General features: G+C 39.5%; 1 protein-coding gene across 2 annotated transcripts in view; it reads left to right on the forward strand.

The window, feature by feature from the left end:
* The window catches only part of LOC128693874 (uncharacterized), a 475,055-nt gene that overhangs the window by 85,142 nt on the left and 371,546 nt on the right, over positions 1–18,367 (forward strand). For both annotated transcript variants that reach the window (XM_070090862.1, XM_070090861.1), the window contains exon 6: positions 11,006–11,311. In XM_070090862.1, coding sequence (XP_069946963.1) covers positions 11,006–11,311 — 306 coding nt within the window. The remainder of the gene's footprint in view (positions 1–11,005; positions 11,312–18,367) is intronic.

An 18,367-nucleotide genomic window follows, 5' to 3' on the forward strand; every position in this document is an offset into this window, starting at 1 on the left:
AATGCTGGGACATCAAATTATTGACTGGAGAAACATGAGCTATGTAACCTAAGTCAGCATAACTTCACAGCAAGATCTTGGCTATCACAACCATTATAAGCATCACTATGACTAAATTGCAGAGGCCGTGGGAGAAAACCTTAATATTTACAGATGCAAATTTTTATTACTTTAATTTACGTACTTTTCAGAAGGCATTTGTCAAGTGTGTCCCTGAAACAGTAACTCCCAAAATGAGGTCAGCAGATATAACAGGGAAAGTAGGGCATTGATTATTGACATTTCTAGTAGATCACAAAGAGAAGGAGTAGTAGTAGTAAAGAAAGTTCAGTCTCTGCAAAGGAAAAAATTCAGTATACAATGGACCCCCGGTATTTAATATTAATCCATTCCTGAGGGCTCATCGAATACCGATAATATCGAAAACCGAATCAATTTTCCTCATAAGAAATAATGGAAATCAAATTAATCCGTGCAAGACACCCAAAAGTATGAAAAAAAAAAAATTTTACTACATGAAATATTAAGTTTAATGCAATAGAATGATTACAATAACAATAAAATAATTGACACTTACCTTTAATGAAGATCTGGTGATGATTGATAGGATGGGAGGAGGGGAGAGGTGTTAGTGTTTAGAAGGGGAATCCCCTTCCATTAGGACTTGAGGTAGCAAGTCCTTTTCCAGGGTTATTTCCCTTCTTTTAATGCCACTAGAACCAGCTTGAGAGTCACTGGACCTCTGTCGCACAACAAATCTGTCCATAGAGCTCTGTACCTCCCATTTCTTTGCAATTTGTCTAAAATGGGCCACAACATTGTCATTGTAATAGTCACCAGCACGGCTTGCAGTAGCTGTGTTAGAGTGATTTTCATCCATAAAGGTTTGCACTTCAACCTACTGTGAACACATTTCCTTAATTTTTGAAGTAGACACAATGGATTCCACAACTGGCATAGGCTTCTCAGGGTTAGCCCCACACCCTTCAAAATCTTTCTTAATTTCCATACTAATTCTCACCCTTTTTACCACAGGGTTGGCACTAGACGCTTTCTTGGGGCCCATGGTGACTTATTTTGCAGAAACAAGCATCAAACACAGTGATAATATGGATAATATGGAATGTACCGAATGTATCCTTAGATGCGCGCACACTGGCTGGCTTGTAAACACTGGCACACATGGGGCAGTTCTGGCCACACATGGACAGGTCTCGTACGAATCATATCGAATATCGAGTTTTCAGTCGAATACCGAGGAAAAGTTTTTGCGATATAATGCATCGAATACCGGATTTATCGAATACCGATGCCCTCGAATACTGGGGGGTCCACTGTACATGTATACAATGGACCTCTGAGTTTCGTCGGCATCGACTTTCATGAAATCTGACTTTCGGCAAGTTTTTTCGGCAAAATTTAGCCTCACGGTTTGTGATTGGGCTCATGATTCGGCGACCGTCCGGTATGCATCTGCCCGTCACCGCGCACACAACGCCAGTCTCCCGCACCATTCACACTCAGTGTGTCATTGTTTACCAGCACGTGACCATCACCCCGTGGGTTCATACAATACATTTCATAATCATTGTTTTTTGTGCTTGCAACTGCTAAATAAGTCACCATGGGCCCAAGGAAAGCTAGTGCAAGCCCTTTAGTAAAGAAAGCAAGGAACACGATCAAATTCAAGAAGGAAATCATTGAAAAATATGAGAGCGGAGTGTGTGTTACAGAACTTGCCAGGATGTATGGCAAACCCCATTCAACCATCACTTCGATCATGGCGAAGGGAATGGAAATAAAGTGTGCTGTTGTTGCAAAAGAGATAGCAAATCCTCGAAGAAGTGGAAAGGTTACTGTTGGTGTGGATTACCCAAAAACAGTTAGCAGGAGATATTATTATGCAGTCGATAATATGTGAAAAGGCAAGGCAGTTGCATGACGATCTCGTAAAGAAAATGCCTGCAACGAGTGGTGATGCTTGTGATTTTAAGACCAGCAAAGGTTGATTTGAGAGATTTAAGAAGCGTAGTGGCATTCACAGTGTGATAAGGCATGGTGAGACTGCCAGTTCTGACAAAAAAGCAGCTGAGAAGTTTGTACAGGAGTTTAAGGAGTACAGACACTGGAGAATTCAAACCCCAACAAGCGTTTAATTGTGACAAAACAGGCCTCTCTTGGAAGAAAATGCCAAAGAGGACCTACATCACGCAGGAGGAAACGGCACTCCCAGGACACAAGCCTATGAAGGATATGCTTACTCTCATGTTTTGTAGTAATGCTAGTGGGGATTGCAAAGTGAAGCCTTTACTGGTGTATCACTCTGAAAATCCCAGTGTTCAAGAAAAAAGTGTCGCCAAGAGTAATTTGTGTGTGATGTGGAAGGCTAACAATAACGCATGGGTCACAAGGGGAATTTTCCTAGACTGGTTTAATGAAGTGTTTGGCCCCAGTGTGAAGAAATACCTCCTGGAAAATAAATTGCCACTCAAGTGCCTCCTGGTAATGGACAATGCTCCTGCTCATCCTCCAGACTTGGAAGAGCAAATAGTGGAGGAGTTTAGTTTCATCATGGTGAAGCTCTTGCCCCCTAATACAACTCCTCTGATCCAGCCCATGGACCAGCAGGTCATTTCAAACTTCAAAAATCTGTACACCAAAGCAGTGTTTCAAAAGTGCTTTGAAGTGACCTCAGACACTGAATTGACCCTAAGAGAGTTCTGGAAAGATCACTTCAATATCCTCACTTGCATAAACCTTATAGGCAAGGCTTGGGAAGGAGTGACTTGCAGAACTTTGAATTCTGCTTGGAGAAAAATGTGGCCAGAATGTGTACAAGAGAGGGATTTTGAAGGGTTTGGGGCTGACCCTAAGGAGCCTATGCCAGTTGTGGAATCTATTGTAGCATTGGGGAAGTCCCTGGGGTTGGAGGTGAGTGGCAAGGATGTGGAAAAGTTGGTGGAGGACCACAGGGAAGAGCTACCACTGAAGAGCTGCAAGACCTTCATCTGCAACAGCAAGAGATCACAGCTCAGGAAATTGCTGCAGAGGAGGAGGAAGAGAGATGGAGGAAGGTGCCTTCTTCAAAGATTAAGGACATTTGTGCAAAGTGGACTGAAGTGCAAACATTTATGGATGAACTTCACCCTAACAAAGCTGTTGCAGGTCGTATTGGCAACATGTACAATGACGGTGTTGTGTCCCACTTCAGACAAATCTTAAAGAAACACCAGAAACAGAGCTCTCTGGACAGATATTTTGTGCGACAGGGGTCCAGTGACTCTCGAGTTGTTCCCAGTGTCTTTAAAAAACAAAGAAGGGAAGTAACCCCAGATAAAGACTTGGTACCTGAAGTCCTAATGGAAGGAGATTCTCCTTCCAAACAATAGTGTACACCTTCCTCCTATCCCCTCCTCCCATCTTCCATCCACCCAGAAGTCTTCAGTAAAGGTAAGTGTAATGTTGTTATTATTTTATATATGTATGTACTTGATTTCTCATTGTTTTCAGTATGTAAATCGTTATTTAATTTGAAAAAAAAATATTTTATTTTAATATTTTTGGGTGTCTGGAACAGATTAATTTTATTTCCATTATTTCTTTTGGGGAAAATGGTTTCGCCTTTCGGCAATTTCGTCATTTGGCAGACTCTCTGGAACGGATTAATCACGAAACTTGGGGGTCCACTGTATATACGCCCAAAGAATTCTCTTTCAAATTCAAATTCTTTATTTCCATGTGAAGCATAATTTTTATCAAAAAACATAGATGACATTTAGTATTGCACATGGAAAGTCCCTACTTGGGGAGAGCATTTTGAGTATTTTTGCAATTTTTAATTTCTCGGCTCTTCTTGTAGCTAATCTTGACTTGCATAATCGTAATAACACAATTGCAGACAAATCACGGAAAAGATGGGGTTTGAACCCATGACGAATGAGTCATTGCTTTACACCAACAAATAGTGGAACTGAGCAAACTAGAAAACACTTAACTTTTTATTAAATAATGAGGATCTTTTACTAAATGCAGGTGTCATAAACATCAAACTCAGACCACAGTCTAATTGAAGTTGAGACTTGCATACACACTGGTCTTGGGCAGCAAAACACAAACAGCTATAAGGGTGTATTTAGACTCTGAATTTTAGATATACATTAACATTTAGTATATACATTAACATTTAGTATATACATTAACTAGGCTCATATAAGTTGAGACATTATTGAAATATACTGGGAAGATTCTGGTAGTATGAGTAATATGGATTTGAACCATTGTCTCAAGTGGTTGAGCTCAGTGGCACTAGAAGTATACTCCAGACATATACCATTAAGAAAAAGAAAATTCAAGTTAGAAAGATGCTTCCTTTATAAGTGAAGACAAAGAATCTCAGAAGTTTTTCGATGCTGTAGATATCCTGATGATAAGAAGCACTGGAGAAATGGAAAACACTAAGCTCAAACTATATGCATCCATGCAGAGTTCAGAAGTCATTAATAAAGCTGAAAGAAATTTAAAATAGTTTTTATCATATTTGGTTAGTAGATGCAATACCAACCATCCAGGGAATGTGCTTCCATTCTGTCAAATGTGTGAAAGGAAGCCTGTTAGTGTTTTTTGCATTCTAGCAGGATTGCTTATTTTTTTCTGTCTCTGGAACATATGACAGGCAAATCTTACAAACTTTTGATGACATTACTTATATGCACTTCTCAATAGCTGTTAATCCTGTAATATTTCTTTTTGAGCCTAAGAGGGTTAGTCTGAGAATAGGCGTTGGGTAATGTAATCCCTAGACCCACTACTAAATTGAAAATCCAGGGCAAAATTCACATTTAATATCAGACTCTTGCTTTCAGGATATTGAATTTAAGACCCAGTATGCTCTTGTATTCATTAGGTTATTAACCCTTTGAGGGTCAACAGGCCCTCTCCGAAACTCGTTCTCAGGGTCGGCCAAATTTAAAAAAAAAAAATAATTTTCTCTTATGAAAAGATAGAGAATCTTTTCCTGATCATAAGGACACCAAAAGTTTGAAATTTGATGGAAAACTTAAGGAATTATGCTCTCGCGAAGTTAACGGTCTCGGGGATATTTACGCATCGGCGATTTTGCCCACTTTGAGCCCCATTTTCGGCCAATTCCACTGTACTAGTCGACAAAAAACATGAATATTTCGCTAGAACTCCATTTTTTCTATCGAATGGGTGCAAGAAACCACCCATTTATGAAATTCAACTATACTGTACAGTGGTCAGAATTTAGCAATTTTGCCAATTTCATACAAATTTCAAAAGATGCCAATTTCCGAATAGGGTCCAGAATAAACAAGAAAGACATTCCTGGCACTAAAATGACATTTCCTCTGGTCATTAGTCACGTCTCAAGGCCCCTCTTATATTCTTTTGCTTTCCACTTTGAATTTTTATTCTCACAAAAAATATAAGATTTACTGTTATGCAGACTACTGCATTAGTGTAAAAAATGGTATAAATATTATTGGCGCACTTGTGAAAGAATATTAGACTCGCCAGTTGACGTGTATTGGACCATTGGCACGATTTGTTTACTTTTGAAATTTGGTAAAAATCGAACATTTCTGCTACTTTGAGCTCAATTTCAAGGTATCTTTCATTGTAAAACCAGTCAAAATCATCTCAATTTCTGTAATATGTCTTCCATTCTATAAAATGAGACCAAGAAAACTAGAATACAACAATAAATACCATACGAAAATACAGTACAAAGTCGGTTTTATTCCAAAAAAACGGTCAAAGTTTTTTTTTTCTCAGTATGCACTGTGTGCTGCAGGATTTTTTTTTATACTGTGCACGCTGACCACATAGACCCATTCTTTCATATGAAGGCCTACCAGCTTTCTCCCACTAGATTTGAGGGCGCTAGAATTTAGGCGTACTAGTACGTCAAAAACCCTGGGTCGTAAGCTGTACTAGTACGTCCGAAACCCTCAAAGAGTTAATCAAATTCAAGATAATCTAAGTGAATTTTTCATGCATGAGACTTCAAAACTGTTTCAAAATACAGTGGACCCTCAGCTAACGATATTAATCCGTTCCTGAAAGCTCATCATTTGCTGAAATTGTCGTTAGCTGAATTAATTTTCCCCATAAGAAATAATGGAAATCAAATTAATTCGTGCAAGACACCCCAAAGTATGAAAAAAAAAATTTTTTTTACCACATGAAATATTAATTTTAATACACACAAACTGACACTTACCTTTATTGAAGATCTGGTGATGATTGATAGGATGGGAGGAGGGGAGTGTGGAAGTTGTTAATGTTTAGAAGGGGAATCCCCTTCCATTAGGACTTGAGGTAGCAAGTCCTTTTCCGGGGTTACTTCCCTTCTTCTTTTAATGCCACTAGGACCAGCTTGAGAGTCACTGAACCTTTGTCGCATAACATATTTGTCCATACAGGCCTGTACCTCCCGTTCCTTTATGATTTGTCTAAAGTGGTTCACAAAATAGTCATTGTAATAGTCACCAGCACGGCTTGCAATAGCTGTGTGAGGGTGATTTTTCATCCATAAAGGTTTGCACTTCAAGCCACATTGCACACATTTCCTTAATCTTTGAAGTAGGCAACTTCAATTTCTCTATCCCCTCCTCCGAAGCAGTTTCCTCAGGTCTGGCCTCTTGCTGTTGAAGATGATCTTGCAGCTCATCAGTGGTTAGTTCTTCATTGTCCTCCTCCACCAGCTCTTCCACATCCTCCCCACTAACCTCCAACCCCAATGACTTCCCCAATGCCACAATTGATTCCACAACTGGCATAGGATTCCCAGGGTTAGCCTCAAACCCTTCAAAATCCCTTTTGTCTACACATTCTGGCCACAGTTTCTTCCAAGCAGAGTTCAAGGTCCTCTTAGTCACTCCCTCCCAAGCCTTACCTATAATGTTTACACAATTGAGGATGCTAAAGTGATCTCTCCAAAACTCTCTTAGAGTCAATCGAGTTTCTGTGGTCGCTACAAAGCACTTTTGAAACAGCTTTTGTGTAGAGTTTTTTGAAGTTTGAAATGACCTGCTGGTCCATGGGCTGCAGGAGAGGAGTGGTATTAGGAGGCAAAAACTTGACCTTAATGAAGCTCATGCCCCCAGAAAGTTGCTCTGCCAAGTCTGAAGGATGACCAGGAGCATTGTCTAATACCAGGAGGCACTTAAAGTCCAATACATTTTCCAGGAGGTAATTTTTCACAGTGGGGGCAAATGCATGGTGTAACCAGTCATAGAAAAGGTCTCTAGTGACCCATGCCTTACTGTTTGCCCTCCACATCACACATAAATTAGCCTTGAGGACATTGTTTCTCCTGAACACTCTGGGAGTTTCAGAGTGATACACCAATAAAGGCTTCACTTTGCAATCACCACTAGCATTAGTACACATCAAGAGAGTAAGCCTGTCTTTCATAGGCTTATGTCCTGGGAGTGCCTTTTCTTCCTGAGTAATGCAGGTCCTGTTTGGCATTTTCTTCCAAAACAGGCCTGGTTCGTCGCAATTAAACACTTGTTCAGGTTTCAATTCTTCACTGTCTATGTAATCTTTGAATTCCTTCACATATTTTTCAGCCACTTTTTGGTTCGAACTGGCAGCCTCTCCATGCCTTATCACACTATGTATGCCACTACAATTCTTAAATCTCTCTAACCAACCTTTGCTGGCCTTAAATTCACTCACATCACTAGTTGCAGGCATTTTTCTAAGTAAATCCTCATGCAACTTCCTAGCCTTTTCACATATGATCGCTTGAGAGATGCTATCTCCTGCTATCTGTTTTTCTTTTATCCACACCAATAACAGTCTCTCAACATCTTCGAGTACTACAGTGGACCCTCGACCAACGATGGCATCGTCTAACGTTAACCCTTTGACTGTCGCGGCCGTATATATACGTCTTGCGAGGTACCGTGTTTGACGTATATATACTCAAATTCTAGCGGCTTCAAATCAAACAGGAGAAAGCTGGTTGGCCCACTTGTGAGAGAATGGGTCTGTGTGGTCAGTGTGCACCATATAAAAAAAATCCTGGAGCACGCAGTGCATAATGAGAAAAAAAAACTCCGACCGTTTTTTTTTTTAATTAAAATGCCGACTTTATGGTCTATTTTTGTATAGTATTTATGGTTGTATTCTCGTTTTCTTGGTCTCATTTGATAGAATGGAAAGCATATTATAGAAATAGAGGTGATTTTGATTGATTTTACTATAAAAAGGACCTAGAAATGGAGCTCGAAGTAGGGGAAATGTTTGATTTTTGCCAATGTTCAAAAGTAAACAAATGATGCCATTGTCCAATAAATGTCCAACTAGCCATTCTAATATGCAGTCATGAATGGGTTGATGTTATTTATACAATTATTGCAGTATTGCAGTAGTCTGCATAATAGTAAGTCTTCTATTTTTTGTTTGAATAAAAATTCAAAATAGAAAGCAAGAGTAATATCAGAGGGGCCTGGAGACATGACTGATGAGCAAAGAAAATGTAATTTTAGAGCCAGGAATGTCTGCATTGTTCATTCTGAACCTTTTTTGAAATTGTCATATTTTTTAGTTTTCGTGAAATTGGCCAAATTGCAAATTTCTGACCACACTATTAGGTAGTTGAAATCGGTAAATGGGCAGTTTCTTGTACTCAATCGATAGAAAAAATGGAGTTCTAAAGAAATAGCTATGAGTTTGGGCGACTGGAACAATGGAATTAGCCGAAAATAGGGCTCAAAGTGGGCGAAATCGCCGATTTGTAAACAGCGCTGAGGTCGCTAACTTCGCGAGAGCATAATTCCGTCAGTTTTCCATCGAATTTAGTTTTTTTGGTGTCATTACAATCGGGAAAAGATTCTCTATCATTTCATAAGAAAAAACAATTTTTTTTTTTTAAATTTTGCGACACCAGGAGACACCTCAAGATTGGGGGTTGCAACAGTCAAAGGGTTAAATCCGACTAGCGATACATTTTAATGCAAAAAATTTGCCTGGACTAGCACTAAAAAACTCGACCAACATGATTCGTTCCGTTCGAGACACGTCCACTTTTTACCTGAGGGCGCCACTTGTCCTGTGGGTGCCAGTGTTTACAAGCCAGCCAGCCACCGCGGTCCCATCCAAACATACAATCGGAACATTTCATATTATAACAGCGTTATAGTGATTGCACCTGCAAAATAAGTCACTATGGGCCCCGAGAAAGCTTCTGGTGCCAACCCTACAGCAAAAAGGGTGAGAATTACCATGGATATGAAGAAAGAGATTAAGGAAATGTGTGCAACCCTCACACAGCTATTGCAAGCCGTGCTGGTGACTATTGCAATGACAATGTTGTGAACCACTTTAGACAAATCATAAAGGAACGGGAGGTACAGGCCTCTATGGACAGATATGTTGTGCAACAGAGGTCCAGTGACTCTCAAGCTGGTCCTAGTGGCATTAAAAGAAGAAGGGAAGTAACCCCGGAAAAGGACTTGACACTTCAAGTCCTAATGGTAGGGGATTCCCCTTCTAAACACTACACCATCCACACACTCCCCTCCTCCCATCCCATCAATCATCACCAGATCTTCAATAAAGGTAAGTGTCATGTAATTGTACATGTCTTCTTCAGTTTGTGTGTATTAAAATTAATATTTCATGTGGTAAAATTTTTTTTTTTTCAATACTTTGGGGTGTCTTGCACGTATTAATTTGATTTCCATTATTTCTTATGGGGAAAATTAACTCGACTAACGATAATTTTGACTAACGATGAGCTCTCAGGAACGGATTAATATCGTTGGTCGAGGGTCCACTGTACTTGCGATCTCTTATTCGAAAACAAAGTTGCACCTCTTGCAAGAACAGCTTCCTTGATTGTCGTTTTCTTGGCCACAATAGTAGCGATGGTTGATTGGGGTTTGGTATACAACCTGGCCAGCTCCAAGACACGCACTCCACTTTCGTACCTAGCAATTATGTCTTTCTTCATATCCATAGTAATTCTCACCCTTTTTCCTGCAGGGTTGGCACTAGAAGCTTTCTTGGGGCCCATGGTGACTTATTTTGCAGGTACAATCACTAAAAACGCTGTGATAATATGAAATGTTCCGATTGTATGCTTGGATGCGACCACACTGGCTGGCTTGTAAACACTGGCACCTACAGGACAACTGAGGCGCGCTCAGGCCACTCGTGGACGCGTCTCGAACGAATCGCGTAGGGTGAGTTTTTTAGCATTAGCTGAGGCAAAATTTTTGCGTTAAAATGTATCGTTAGCTGGACTTAACGTTAGGTGATGCCATCGTTAGCTGAGGGTCCACTGTACCCATAATTTCTGACGTAACTCTAACTCTCCTCGATTTTGAAGCCATTGATTATGTGCTCATGCACTCTCCCATGCCCACACTCGTGGAACTTCGTCTTCATAATTAAAAATTTTCCTACAGATGATGAGCCACAAAAAGAAATTAGATTGACCCAAAAACCATTTATTGCTTTGATGGATGGTATGATTGTTGCTGTGGAGGGTATGTTATTAGAGTGACTGCTACTGAAGGATTGAAGACAAGTATCGAAACCATAATATCACTTGTTTTCTTTGAATCAAAGTGAAAGCAACACTTGCTGAAATTGCTCTGAAAACTTTTCTTCCATTTCCCTTGACATACCTCTGTGAAGCTACTCTCTCATCTCTTCATGTCATTAAGACTAAGTGCAGAAAGAATGTGGATATTCGGTCTCCATTGTGTGCCACTGTCCTTAACCAAGTCATCACTTGATGAGCTGATAAACAAAAAGCAGGCTCACTTTTTGCATTAGGTGTTTTAACATGCCTGTTGTATAAATTTAAGAATCTTTTTCAGTACTTTTAATATTTTTAATAAAAACTTTAAATTTTTCCGTTTTCCAAGTTGGCAACCCTACACTGGTCCCTGGCACAATTGAAAATAAATTGCCAGTTCAGTAAGGTTTTGGGAATTTAAAAAATTCATTCTTCACGTAACAGGGACGATTGACAATGAAGATAGCTGCAATGAAAATGGCAAAATTTGGGCGAACAGGACTCAGAGAAGTGACTGGAGGAGCTTTGCCAACAAGGTCAGACCTTCACACTAACCAACGCATGGAGAGCTCCATGAGTATGTCATTTAGTCCATTTAGACGACCTAGAACAGTGCCCCAGAAGCTTCAGTCAACCAATACCCAACCTGAAACTCACAAGGTAAAGACAGCAGCTGAAAGGAAAACCTACACAGATGCTCTACCACCCAATGGTTCGGTCCGCTCTTCTACCAAAATTCATCGAAAAAAGGTAAGGATGTTTTTGTTTAACATCATCTGCATGATAACTGAATATTGCTTTGCTTTTCTTTGCTTTGTTATTTTGACTTAATGATTGTTGGGGAATATAATTTTCTCACAGTTGGAAGGCTTGAAGACAGTTTCAGTACTGTATTTTAAGCTTGCTTATCCCAAGGTAAGGTGCATTTAATGTTTTTATTTATTTTTTTTTTTTTTCTAACTGGTAGATAGGAGTAAGTGGTGTTTGTGATTTGACATGCTGTTGGAGTGTGAGCAAAGTAACAATTATAAAGGGACTCAGAGGTAACCAGTTAGCTATACTTAAGTTCTGGAGGTGGGAAATGCAGTTCCTACTACACTCTGAAGGAGAGGTGGAGATATTACAATTTGTAGGGTCATCTGAACTGTGTGTCATTGCTTTTCTGGCAAGACACACAGTGACGATGAAAGCATTTCTTCTTTGTCAGGTCACCCTACCTTGGTGAGAGATGGCCTGAGTATTAAAAAAATAAAATTATGTATCAAAAGACTTGTTAACTGGTGGGATTATCTTTTATTGGACTTACATGCATGATCTGCTGCACATTGATTGATGCCATGAAAAGCATGCAGCACTTTGAATAAGGCAATGTACATTTTTCCTTTGGGATACTGCTTCGTTGAAAAATTACTGAATAATGTTGAGTAAGGCATTGTACATGTTTCCTTTGGGATACTGCTTTGTTGAAAAATTATTGAATAATGTCAACTCTGACCTAGTGAAAAGTTACTTTGACTTTTTTTTTTGAATAGCTACAGAAATTACTGCAATTACAATACACATGTTCTGTATACACAGTAAACTCTTGATTTACTTACTGTAGTTTTGTTGCAAAAAGATTCAAACATTTTGATATCTTGCAAAAAGTCTTTGTTCTATAAAGCATATTATTATTATAATCAAGGGGGAGGCGCTAAACCCGGAGGATTATACAGCGCCTGGGGGGGGATGTGGAAGGCATTCAGGCTTAATTCGGGGAAATGGAGCACAGATCCAATTCCCTAAATCAAGAGCCCCTCACCAACATCAAGGAACCTTCCTTGAGGGGTCTATAAAGCATAATAACATAAATAAAATTTTGGTTATTAGATCTTTGACTTATTTAGTTCTGACTTGAGATGTTCCTCACTTGTGGTAAAGTTTATTTCTTTGTAAAGGTTACAATGTGTGATTACAATTTTGATTTGCTAAGTACATTCATATTTTGTGTACATGTATATTAATTTGTATGCATGTGTGAAAAGTTCATGATCATTTGATAGAAATCGTATATAACTGTTAATTCAGTAATGTTGCTTTTATTAAAGCTAAATTATACACCTCTTTTTTTTTTCAGTAGGCATTGAAATTTTATATATGATCAAGTTAACCACTTGTGTTGGGCTTTTGTGTGAGGCAGAGATGGGGATGTTGTTGCTTTTAGAAATACAGATAAAATAATTGGTACATATTTATATTTTATTTGTATTTGGAAAAAATTAAGGCTGTGTATTTGTATTTAATTTGCATTTTATGCATGTTTTTGCAGTGGTTGCTTCAAATACAGTTCAAATGCACTACCATAATTACTTTGCTTATCCAAAATTTGGTGATCTCTTGTTTGATCTAAGTGGTTTTTATGATTAGATGATTAGAAAAAGAAGAAGAAAATTGTCAAAGTGGGAAGTCTGAATGTGCATGGATGTTGTACAAATGATAAGAAAGAGATGATTGTGGATGTTATGAATGAGAAGAAGCTGGATGTCCTGGCTTTAAGTGAAACAAAGCTGCAGGGGGTGGGAGAGTTTCAGTGGAGAGGAATAAATGGGATTAGGTTAGGGGTTTCAAATAGAGTTAGAGCTAAAGAAGGAGTAGCAATAATGTTGAAGGATAAGATATGGCAGGAAAAGAGGGACTATAAATGTATTAATTCAAGGATTATGTGGAGTAAAATAAAGGTTGGATATGAAAAGTGGGTAATAGTAAGTGTATATGCACCTGGAGAAGAGAGAAGTGTAGAGGAGAGAGAGAGATTTTGGGAAATGTTGAGTGAATGCGTGGGGAGTTTTGAACCAAGTGTGAGAGTACTTGTGGTTGGGAATTTCAATGCTAAAGTGGGTAAAAATGTTGTGGAGGGAGTAGTAGGTAAATTTGGGGTGCCAGGGATAAATGTAAATGGGGAGCCTTTAATTGAGCTATGTGTAGAAAGAGATTTGGTAATAAGTAATACATATTTTATGAAAAAGAGGATAAATAAATATACAAGGTATGATGTAGCACGTAATGAAAGTAGTTTGTTAGATTATGTATTGGTGGATAAAAGGTTGATGGGTAGGCTCCAGGATGTACATGTTTATAGAGGGGCAACTGATATATTGGATCATTATTTAGTTGTAGCTACAGTTAGAGTAAGTGGTAGATGGGACAAGAGGAAGGTGGCAGCAACAAGTAGGAGGGAAGTGAAAGTGTATAAACTAAGGGAGGAGGAAGTTCGGGTGAGATATAAGCGACTATTGGCAGAAAGGTGGGCTAGTGCAAAGATGAGTAGTGAGGGGGGGTTGAAGAGGGTTGGATGAGTTTTAAAAATGCAGTATTAGAATGTGGGGCAGAAGTTTGTGGTTATAGGAGGGTGGGGGCAGGAGGAAAGAGGAGTGATTGGTGGAATGATGAAGTAAAGGGTGTGATAAAAGAGAAAAAGTTAGCTTATGAGAGGTTTTTACAAAGCAGAAGTGTTGTAAGAAGAGGAGAGTATATGGAGAGTAAAAGAAAGATGAAGAGAGTGGTGAGATAGTGCAAAAGAAGAGCAGATGATAGAGTGAGAGAGGCACTGTCAAGAAATTTTAATGAAAATAAGAAAAAATTTTGGAGTTAAACAAGTTAAGAAAGCCTAGGGAACATATGGATTTGTCAGTTAAAAACAGAGTAGGGGAGTTAGTAGATGGGGAGAGGGAGGTATTAGGTAGACGGCGAGAATATTTTGAGGAACTTTTAAATGTTGAGGAAGAAAGGGAGGCGGTAATTTCATGCACTGGCCATGGAGGTATACCATCTTTTAGGAGTGAAGAAGAGCAGAATGCAAGTGTGGGGGAGGTACGTGAGGCATCGCGTAGAATGAAAGGGGGTAAAGCAGCTGGAACTGATGGGATCATGACAGAAATGTTAAAAGCAGGAGGGGATATAGTGTTGGAGTGGTTGGTACTTTTGTTTAATAAATGTATGAAAGAGGGGAAGGTACTTAGGGATTGGCAGAGAGCATGTATAGTCCCTTTATATAAAGGGAAAGGGGACAAAAGTTTATTGAGTACACCAGGAAAAGTGTACGGTAGGGTTATTATTGAAAGAATTAGAGGTAAGACAGAATGTAGGATTGCGGATGAGCAAGGAGGTTTCAGAGTGGGTAGGGGATGTGTAGATCAAGTGTTTACATTGAAGCATATATGTGAACAGTATTTAGATAAAGGTAGGGAAGTTTTTATTGCATTTATGGATTTAGAAAAGGCATGATAGAGTGGATAGGGGAGCAATGTGGCAGATGCTGCAAGTATATGGAATAGGTGGTAAGTTACTAAATGCTGTAAAGAGTTTTTATGAGGATAGTGAGGCTCAGGTTAGGGTGTGTAGAAGAGAGGGAGACTACTTCCAGGTAAAAGTAGGTCTTAGACAGGGATGTGTAATGTCACCATGGTTGTTTAATATATTTATAGATGGGGTTGTAAAAGAAAGTAAAGGCTAGGGTGTTCGGGAGAGGGGTGGGATTAAATTATGGGGAATCAAATACAAAATGGGAATTGACACAGTTACTTTTTGCTGATGATACTGTGTTTATGGGAGATTCTAAAGAAAAATTGCAAAGATTAGTGGATGAGTTTGGGAATGTGTGTAAAGGTGGAAAGTTGAAAGTGAACATAGAAAAGAGTAAGGTGATGAGGGTATCAAATGATTTAGATAAAGAAAAATTGGATATAAAATTGGGGAGGAGGAGTATGGAAGAAGTGAATGTTTTCAGATACTTGGGAGTTGACGTGCCGGCAGATGGATTTATGAAGGATGAGGTTAATCATAGAATTGATGAAGGAAAAAAGGTGAGTGGTGCGTTGAGGTATATGTGGAGTCAAAAAGCTGTATCTATGGAGGCAAAGAAGGGAATGTATGAAAGTATAGTAGTACCAACACACTCATATGGGTGTGAAGCTTGGGATGTGAATGCAGCAGCGAGGAGGCGGTTGGAGGCAGTGGAGATGTCCTGTCTAAGGGCAGTGTGTGGTGTAAATATTATGCAGAAAATTCGGAGTGTGGAAATTAGGAGAAGGTGTGGAGTTAATGAAAGTATTAGTCAGAGGGCTGAAGAGGGGTTGTTGAGGTGGTTTGGTCATTTAGAGAGAATGGATCAAAGTAGAATGACATGGAGAGCATATAAATCTGTAGGAGAAGGAAGGCGGGGTAGGAGTCGTCCTCAAAAAGGTTGGAAGGATGGGGTGAGGGAGGTTTTGTGGGCGAGGGGCTTGGACTTACAGCAGGCGTGCTTGAGCGTGTTCGATAGGAGTGAATGGAGACGAATGGTATTTGGTACCTGACAATCTGTTGGAATGTGAGCAGGGTAATATTTAGTGAAGGGATTCAGGGAAACCGGTTATTTTTATATAGCCGGACTTGAGTCCTGGAAATGGGAAGTACAATGCCTGCACTCTAAAGGAGGGTTTTGGGATATTAGCAGTTTGGAGGGATATGTTGTGTATCTTTATACGTATATTCTTCTAAACTGTTGTGTTCTGAGCACCTCTGCAAAAACAGTGATTATGTGTGAGTGAGGTGAAAGTGTTGAATGATGATGAAAGTATTTTCTTTTTGGGGATTTTCTTTCTTTTTGGGTCACCCTGCCTCGGTGGGAGACGGCCAACTTGTTGAAAAAAAAAAAAATGTGTTGTTGGCATGTGAGGAAGGGCAACATTTGTGGAGGGATTCAGGTAACCTGATTAGCCAGAGCTGGGAAGTGTAGTGCCTTCATACTGAAGGAGAGGTGTGGATATTACAGTTCAGAGGGTCATCTGAGCTGTTATGTCAATCTGAACTGTTATGTCATCACGCTTCTTGAAAGACAGTGATTAAGTGAATGATGATGGGGAGTTTTTTTTTTTTTTTTGTAGGGGCAATCTTTCAATATTGACAGTCTGACTGGTGGGGAAACTTGTATTGAATCTGTTATAAACCTGATTATCTGCTTTACGTATGTAGGCCAGTGATCTAAATCAGAGTCTATCACTGTCCGACAGTGGCAGACTGTCTAGCCCTTTTTATTGTTTTTTGACCCAAACAGTCTGGGGATTATCCTAATCAGTACACAGTAGAATGTCTCTACTATCACAGGAGTGTTACTGTGTAAGTAAAAATCACAGCCAATATGTGGACACATGTTAATGTTAGCTTCCCTAAATTAAACTTTTCTTGATACTGTAATAAGGTATCCACGTGTTGTTCTACATTGCAGCTGTATTTGAGAAGTGTTTGCTGAATAAATGATACATAATGAAATGGTTTTAATAAGCTGATGACACTACTTTTAATACGTATAGGAATTTGATATTTATTTTATTTAGGCTTATATGAAATTGAGTTAACCACTTGAAATGTTCCTTAGGTTTTATTATTATAGGCAGTGGTGGGCACGGTTCCGCTAATCGCTAATTAGCAGAACTAACTTTTTGCTTAGTGGATTAGCATTTCTGCTAACTTCGGAAACCCTCAGTGGGCCAATTAGCGTCTGCTAACTTTGAGTCCACTAAAAAAAAATTCATGCATTGTTGGTAGTCGGAAAGAAATGATTTTTCAGCAGTGCACGTGTTTGTTCCTGTCTGTTGTGGGCGTTTCTCCAACAGTCAGTCAGGCACACTATTGGCTGACTATATGTAAACGTGACTTGTCAATGCAGCAACAGCAGCATCTGAGCAGCATTGTTATAGTCTTACAGTGTCAACGATCACCGGGGTGCATTGTCACTTATCAGAATGAACAGGGAAGAAGTTTCGCAAAAAGGGTTGGGCTCCTCCAAGAAGACCAGGAGTGCCAGCTGGCCACTACCTTCCACCCCAAGTTTTGCCTGCTGTGGCTGGAGCAGTATGACAACAGCTAAGTCAGCAAAATGAGGAACACCATGGAGACTGTCGTGGAAGCAGCCATGATGGAGACCAGTGAGGAGAGCAGCAGCACCACTAATGAGAATGAAGAAGATGACTTCTTCAGCAGCATCACTCAGCTCCAGGACAGCAGAAGCCACAGGTCACTGAAGTCAAAGGCACAGAGCATGGTGAAGATCTGGCTGGAGACTGGCTCAAAGAAGGTCGTGAGTGAAGTTGCCTTCTTGATCGACTTATTCATTAAGTACAACATCATCATTCCATCCAGTGCTGCAGTTGAGTGCCTATTCTCTGTAGGCAAAGATATCTTGAGGGCCAAGAGAGCACCCTGTCAGCTGGAAACTTTGAGAGGTTGATGCTCATGAATGGCAACCAGCATCACATCAAAGCAATGGAGAAGGCCCAGCCAGAGTAGTAATCAGTCCAGCCATCATCTGATCTAGGCATGATACCCATGCTATGCATTTTGTACAGTAAATAAAGTGTATGTTGGATTTAAACTGATGCTTGATTTCATTTGTTCATTTAACTATTTTTGTTCACCTGTATGGCTGTATCACTGGTGCAGCGTTAAATTGGCCTCAAGGTTTCAACTTTAACCACGATTTTCATCTACTTGTTTGTAATTTATTGGGTTCAAAATCTAAATTAAGTTATATGCAAACATGAACAGAAATAGAATAAAATGAACGAATACAATGAGTAGCTGGAACTAATGAAGAAAACAGCCAAATAAGCTAACTCAGTCTGTTTGGGTGCTATGGGGCAAGTGTATCCTTGTTGGTCGCTTGTGTTACACCACAAAATTAAACTCGCTATTTTCGCACTAGCGGCACTTGATCAGCATGTGAACTTGGCATTCTATATCTTATTAGGAAGCTCTCCAGGTCTGTTCTAAAAGTCTTAAAAGTAAAAG

This window comes from Cherax quadricarinatus, chromosome 33, assembly GCF_038502225.1.
Source record: "Cherax quadricarinatus isolate ZL_2023a chromosome 33, ASM3850222v1, whole genome shotgun sequence".
Lineage (NCBI taxonomy): Eukaryota > Metazoa > Arthropoda > Malacostraca > Decapoda > Parastacidae > Cherax > Cherax quadricarinatus.